This window comes from Rhea americana, unplaced genomic scaffold (assembly GCF_003343005.1).
Source record: "Rhea americana isolate MKP2758 unplaced genomic scaffold, rheAme1 scaffold_607, whole genome shotgun sequence".
In the NCBI taxonomy this organism is placed as follows: domain Eukaryota; kingdom Metazoa; phylum Chordata; class Aves; order Rheiformes; family Rheidae; genus Rhea; species Rhea americana.
In genome coordinates, this window is record NW_028186765.1 from 75,334 (window position 1) to 82,778 (window position 7,445).

The 7,445-nt window shown below is 53.9% G+C and overlaps 1 protein-coding gene across 1 annotated transcript in view; it reads left to right on the forward strand.

The window, feature by feature from the left end:
• Positions 1–5,748, forward strand: part of LOC146587206 (protein AF-17-like) — a gene marked incomplete at its 3' end in the record, with an annotated part of 20,797 nt that extends 15,049 nt beyond the window's left edge. Inside the window, exon 8 of the mRNA XM_085319980.1 lies at positions 5,650–5,748. Coding sequence (XP_085176106.1) covers positions 5,650–5,748 — 99 coding nt within the window. The remainder of the gene's footprint in view (positions 1–5,649) is intronic.
• Positions 5,749–7,445: the final 1,697 nt, after the last annotated feature.

Genomic DNA, 7,445 nt, shown 5'->3' on the forward strand with positions numbered 1-7,445 from the left:
GTGCCGACGGCGCTCCGCTCCGCGAGGGCCACGCTGCGCCTGACGGCTCGCTTGCAGATCTGGGGCCGGGGCCGTCACTCTGCCTGCTGTAATGACCGAGTTAGGAGCATGGGATTTAATGCAACGGCTTCGGATGGGGTAGCGAGGATTTGGATTCCTAAGCCCTGCTGCGTAACAGCTCGACATTTCTGAAGAGCCTTGTTCTCCGCGGGACAAGGGACGACTGTGATGTGGGGCTGGGATCCTCCGCCCCTTACCAGCGTGGGTGATACCAGCTCAAGTGTTYCCCTCCGCGCCGTCCGGAGAAGGGGAGAGCTCCGGGCTTCGGCTTCTCCTCCGAACGTAGCCGGCCCCAGCAAAGCCAGCGCCAGCAAAGCCAGCGCCATCGCTTTCTTTGGTGTTGCAACGTGTGTGCTCTGCCCTGGGGGAGCCTTTGCAGGGTTTGTTACTTTAAAAAAAGAAAGAACAAAAAAAGAAAGAAAACAATAGCTAAATACCAAGAAAATACTGGCTGACGCACAGGGGCCGAACGAAGTGCAGATGTTCTGTCACTTCGACTGTCTGCTTGAAACTTGCGGCAAGAGTTACTGTGCTCCCTGCGATGAAACTTGTCGCAGCAGGAGCAGGCAGAAGCGCGTACCTCTCTGAAATGCTGCAGCGTTTTTAGGCGTAGACCCTGTGGGGAGAGACATGCAGCCAGTGCTATTCTTAGCAAACACCTGGAAGCCAGGACCAAAGTCAGGAGACGGGACATCGCGTGAGAGGAACAGCCTGGAGGCTTCCAGGGACATCAGAGAGAGAGACRGGCGCTTGGAGCCGATAAGCCCACCTGCAGCTCAGGTCCAGGTGCAGAAATCCTAATAGACCTGAACTTCAGCGAGGTGCAAGGGCTTCGGCTGTCCTTTCCTCCTGCTCCCCTGAGCACCAGCCGGAACAGCGCCTGAGCCCCGGTGCCACCGTGGCCGAGCAGATGCGTGGCAGAGCTGCCTCTTTCCCCGCCGCCGTTGCCTGTCTGTCTAGCGCTGATGCCAGTGGAGGAAAYGAGCCAAGCATCTGGCCTGGCAGATTTTGCACAGGGGAGAAGCTGTACCAGGCTGAAATCTAAAGCYGGAGGATTTTGTAAGGGGCTTTGTGTTCGCGTTCGGATTGGTGACCCAGGGCTGCCTCTTGGGGTTTTGTTTCCACACAGGCACCAAAGGGCAAAGTGGACATTTTTCCAAGTGGGATGCAGATGACTGCTTGCAAGACCAGCACGGATTTTTAGGGGGTGGGGAGGAGGACGGCACCTAAATCTGTTTTCTAATCTAACCACAGAAGCCTTGTTTTATAGCATCCTCAGCCGCTTTTCTGTGCAGGCGCTTAGCTGTCCCCAGCAAACGCGTGYGTTAGCAGGGGGTGCAGGACCGGTCCGAGGGCACAGCGCAGAGCCCCGCTCGGGCTGCTCGTGTGACYTTCAGCAGAAACTCCCGCGCGCTCGGAGGGCATCTCTGCCCCTGCTCAACCCAAAGCAGCTCCCTGAGAGCCCAGAGCGGCCGTGGTGCAAGCGAGGTTGGAGGCAGGCGTCGCCGTGCCCCTCTGCCCCCGGCTGCCTTCCTCCTCCCTGCGGCTGCCATGGCTGCAAGCCAGAGCCCGGCCTCCTCCTCCTCCTCCTCCTCAGCCCAGAGCAGGGAGCGTGGAGCAGCTCGGCTCGGAGGTAGGGCTTGCAAGGATGGGGGGCGGGGGGCATTCAAAGGTTTCCTGCTCTCACACTGCATCCTYCCTCCCTGCCTCCTCCTCATCCTCACCGGAGTCCTGCCAGCCCCTGGCAGTGGCTCCGATGGCTACACTGGCTGTAAAGTTGCCTGGAAGGAGGATTTGCAGAGGGGAGGGTGTGCGTACAGGGGAGAGGAAAAGCAACGAGGCGGGGGAGGACTTGCCAGGCRGGGGAGAGTGGTGCTTCCCTGCCCTGGCGCTTGCCCTCCGCAGTCCCTTTGCACCCTGTGACTCTTGCAGGAAGCATTTGGAGCCTTCCAGTTCCTGGAGGGAACCCACACGTTTAAATGCATCCGGTGCGAGCTGGGGGACGCCCCGGGCTGTCTGAGCGCCTGTCAACGCGGGCAGGATAGCCAGGAGCGACAAGTACCGTGACAGCCTCGGTGCTGTCGTCTCTGTGGCCCCGGTTGACACGGGCAGTGTGTTTCCCTGGTGATACTGAAGCAGGTGTCACATCCTTTTGCGTGGCTGAGTATCCAAAAATACTAGTAACTGGAGCCATYGGGGTGGGAGGTGGGTACTCCTGAGTGTGCACGGGCAGCGAGCCCCAGCAAAGCTTCAGGGCAGCTAGTTGCAGCCCACAGAGCTCCTGGCCTGCAGGGTCTGCGAGTTTCTGCCCTGTCCGAGCAGGGTGGCACAGGAGCCTGCAAGAGGAGGAGGTGCAGGAAGGGGAGAAGTGCTTGGAAAGCACCACAAGGAGCAAGGTGCGCTTGCAGGCACGGCCTGGGGCTTTTTGCACAGCGTAGAGCAGCTGGGCTGCTCCTCTAGCCGTGGTGGTTCTGGTTTCAGTGCAGCCCTTTGAGCAGAGCACGGAGACCGGTCTCTGTGGGGCAGATTTTCTGAATAGCTGAAGTGCAGTTGCTCAGCACATGTAGTTAGGGATCTTCAAAAGAGCTGAGCGTTTTGGAAAACTTGACCATTTATTCAAGCATCTAAATGGGAGCTGAGGCGTTCCAGAAATCTGGTCCCTGTTGTGCAGGCTGGGTCCTCGCTGCACATGCACATATGTGTGCACTCCTACAGACAGCCAGGCGGCTGCTCGCTTAGCAGTTGTACGCTTTGCRTTGCTGACGGGGAAGGGAGATTTTCAGGCAGGAGACAGCCCAGATTTGGGAGCTGGAGAAAGTGTATTTGGTTGTTGCCATCAAAATGAAATTCTGGGGAGATTTATTGTTCAGTACGGTGACAGTCACGACATTTCTACTTTTCCCCTCACGTGTGCACAAGTGCATGTGTGTGTGTAGGTGTGCACACRTTCATTGCCATTAACCAAAACGACTTGACTCTGACTTGTTTCATCTTCACCACAGCGGGGCACATCAGATGATTATCGCRCTATCTATGCTGACATTTGCAGCATTGTATCGTATTCTTTCTTGTTGCACCTTCRTGACTGAAATATATTTGGGGTTTGGTGGAGCTGAATGGGAAAAAGTTAGTTTTGTGGTARTCAGGAAGTTTTAGCGTCTGGGTTTGTGCAGTTATTTGGTGAGATGCATTGTAACAAAGCAGCTGGCTCCTGTTTCTAGTTTTCTTTCTAGCTTCTGTGAGTGGCATTCGCAGCATCTGCAAGCAGGCAGGTGTATATCCAGGTGGAGCTGGGATCCCTGCCTTTTCTTTCTGATTTTTCTGCTGATTCTCTGTGAAAGCTCCGCAGGTTATTTCACCCCATTCGCCCYGGTTTCCCCATTGGTACAATGAGATGCACATATTAAACACCTCTCTCGAGCTCCTTGAAACCCTCTGCTGTGTGCTGTTACATGAATGCAAATTATTGCYACTACTGGAGTAATGAACTGCCCGTTCCAGCTCTGCCACTGATATGCACACGGTCTGTGGCAAGACACCTAACTGTCTGGGCCACAATTTCCCCATCTTCCTGTCCTASAAGGCCCATGAGACTTAGTCAGCATTTATAGCACTAGCAGCCCCATTTAAAACATTATCAGATTTTAGTAAAGAATTCATTTTAGTTTGTCTTTCAGTGCTTCATCTGTAGAAATCACATTCACAAGCTTTCCTTGCTCACTGCCAAAACTAGAAATGTGCGTTAAAAAAAAACAGATTCTTGCAGAATACTGTTCCAGGAACTGAGCAGCTTTAACAGAAATGTTAGACATCAAGTCTTGTGATCAAATGATGAGTGCTGGCAGCATTGCTCATACTTGACTGGGCACTCAGCAAGTGCAGTGACGTTCTGGGCTGGATTTGCCTCTCTTCCCCACCAGCTGATGTCGGCGAGAGCTGCCGTGGCAGGTTTGCACTGGCAGAAATGAGCGCAGAGGCACTGCTCTTTTCCAAGTGCATTGAAAATTCAGCCAAAACCACAGTGGAAGGTGCTGATTTTTTGGAGCACTTTTGCTTCAGCTCTGTTTCACTTCCTGCTTTCTCTGGCCTTTTCTTCCTGCCCTGACCCTCSTCATGCCCCCCCTTTTTTCCCATCTAGCTTATTGTCTCTTGAACTAATTATTCCAGACATTTCTCTCTTCAAAAAACACTATGAATCTCATGTACACACTGGAATCGCGGCCTCCCTCGGCCTCGCATCTTTGGCATATGCTGGCAGCTGCAGCCTCAGGGCTTTGCCTGCATGAGGAAGCAATCAACATCCTTCTGGAGAATCGATAAACTCCCATGGACAGGAGACACCTTCAGTCCAGAATAAGGGCTCCACTTCAGCTTCTAGAATAAATCATCCACATGAGGGAGTTGTACCAGAATAAGCATCCTTTTCCCTAGAAAGGTCTCAGAAACAAGACGATGGGTTTTTTCGAAGCCCTGCGTCTCGGCATACGTGTGACAGCGGCTCTTGGCCTGTGCGCCAGYGACCAAACTGGGACATCTGGAACCATGCCTAAAAGTTTCTGCAGTTTCAGCCAAGAAGGCCCCATCTTTAGCTGAGATCGGTAGCACAGAAAAGCTCTTGCGGTTCGCTGAGTCTGTCTGCGAGGGAACATGCAGCTGAGGGGACAGCGAGGAAGTAAGAGCGCTTGCTGGAGCGTGCTGCTCGGACCGTCCGTCCAGCCGGCCCGGGTACCCACAGATCCCACTGGCTTCAGAGGGAGCCACAGACTTCCGCACAGCCCCTAGTTCTCGGTACTGTCCATTCACTGAAATCACCTTGGTTCTAGCACAAACATCTAGAAAGCGCCACATAAGAATAATCACCTTGTTTATTCCACAGAACATAAAACCTGGACTCAGGGTTTTTCAGGCCATGATTTTTCCTTGGTTTGCAATCTGGAGAGTCCCATTGGCTTCCCTAGGGCTTTAGTGAGAGGAAAAAATGGGATGAAGAAGTCAAACTGAATAGCCTGGCTCCTGGTAACAGAGATGGACCCGGACCAGCTGCTGTCTGTTGGGAGGGGAAATGCGGAGGATCTCTGGGTTAGGCTCAAGCCTAGTTTCTGAGATCTTCACTGATTGATCTCCTTACCTGTGCATGTGCTGGGAAGAGGATCCTTCCGTGGGCTGTACAAAGCAGAGCTGAGAAACCTTTGAAGAAGGTAGAGCGTGAGGGCAAGGGGACACAGAGCCCCTCTGGGGAAACGGCGAGAGGAAAGCTCAGGTTTCTTGAAATCAGCCAGAGCTTGTTAAATCTTTCCCTATCATCTTACCATAAACTGATTCTGGGGCTTCTGCTGATATTCTGCACTCCAGATGTTGGCTGCAGCTGGGGTGGAGATAGTGGGACATTCCCAGCCAGAGGCTGGGGTGGGGGGGAGGGGATACTGGGCTTGTGTGGATGGGTGGAGGAGGAAAGAAGAATATGAACGTGTGGTTGTCAATCCACCCCTACATACCCTGCTCTCCTTTCCTTTCCTTTTCCTTACAACCGCTGTCCTCAGCGGATGAGGATGTCCTTAGCCTTCTACTGTTCTCCGGTTTCTTTTGCAGAGTCGGAAGGACAAGGAAAGACCTAAGCAGAAGCACAAAAAACGCCCCGAATCTCCCACCAGCCTCACGCCACCGTCGGTGCCCGTCGCGGCTGAGAAGGTACCGAACGCTGAGGATGCCGGGGGAGGATGCGGGGCAGAGCGGGAGGGCAGCGGAAACCCCAGCGCCGGCTTTGCTGGGAGGCGGGAAGGACAACGCGGCAGAGCTGGGGAAGCGCTGCGGCCCCTCGCTTTGGTTGCCCGCTGGTCGCCTTCCTGCTCTCCCTGCCGGCCTCCACGCCGCTTCGGGCATTGAACGCGGCAGCTGCCTCGATTTCCGTCGGCGCCGACGACACGGTCACGAGGCTGAAATCCCAAGCGCCGGCCCGTTCTGCGGCAGATGCTCAGAAGCTCTCACCGAATAGACAAATACCCGTGCTTTGGCCTTTTCTGCTTGTAAAGAGCCCAGGCAGGTGGGGGCAAGGCAAGGCGCGTGGGGAGAGGCGTTATTCCTTATTAGACAAAGCGATATAGCTGGGAGGAAAAAACCAGGCAAGCTTACAAGCACGTCGGGTCTTCAAGCGCGTAGCAGAGGTACCTTCGCTGCGTGGCAATTAGGGACAACAGGAGCTTGAGTCTCATCTAGTAATAGTGACCCTTCACTAATTCCTTCCGCCTAATGCCCTCAAAGCATTTCATGTCCGTTTATCAGTGGGCCTGGTGATACTTCAGATTACCGCAGCAGGCTCCCAATTTCTGGGAAAAATCAGAGGGAGAGGTACAGCGAGGCAGGCTGGCTTGCTCCTGAGCTACAGAGGCAGCCCAGTGCCCCACTGTGGAGACCTGCCTGGACCCTGTGGGTTGTTCTGCCCTGATTCTGCCCCATGGCCAGGGTTCGTGGGACTGCTGGGGCATGGTCAGGATGTCAGTGGATTTCTGCTGTTCACTGCTGGAACCGTGCTGCTGACTTGGGCTTTTGCACCTGCCTATAAATCAGCAGAGCCCTGAACTTTCTGTAATTTGTGCCAGCTCCAAACTCCCGTAAAGCAGAATAGACACAGTGGAACTTGCCTCAGAYTTGTGTGGAACAAGGAGAAGGCCAAGTTTGCGCTTGTACCGGGTCAGGGAACGAGCGAGGTTACTCCAGCACCTTGACCTTTGGAGTCATACTCTCCTCTTTGTATCAGCAAAGTAAACGAAAGCAACTCCTTGGCAGGCCTGTTCTGGTACGAGTGAGAGTAGGACTAGGGCTAGCTCCTGCTGGAACAAATAAATATGTCCTTCTGTGCACCAAAATGCTACTTGGAGAGGCTTGTGTGTCTTTCCCATGGCAGAAAATGCCCAGGCTAGCCGTATCGTCGTGTGTGAGAAGCAGCGCAGGGACAGTGTGGAGGAGCAGAAGCTCCTGCAGGTCAGCACAGGGCTGTTTTGGGTTAGGCCTGAAGAGAAATTTCTGTGTTCTTTGTGAAGCTAAACTCGGAAATGGGGAAGAGATGCCCGTTAGAGCTGAAATGGCAAAGGTAGTCACGCAGGTCTCAGGTCGGGAGAAGCAGAAAGTTGCAGTGGGACAGGATGGAGGAATATCCTGAGCTGCAATCGCTCCTGGCTTACCTGTAATCAGGTTAGGGCAGCTCAGCTCTGACTTTTGGGAGTAGCAGAGCTGTCAGGAACTGATGGCTTAAGAAGATTATTTTCAAGCTAAACTGAAATCCAAAACCTGACTCTTGGCCAGCTCGAGCAGTGGTTAGACAATTACCCACTGTCTCCTCCAGAGCCCTGCCAGACTTTTATAAATAAGGAGGGAATGGTGTAATTCAG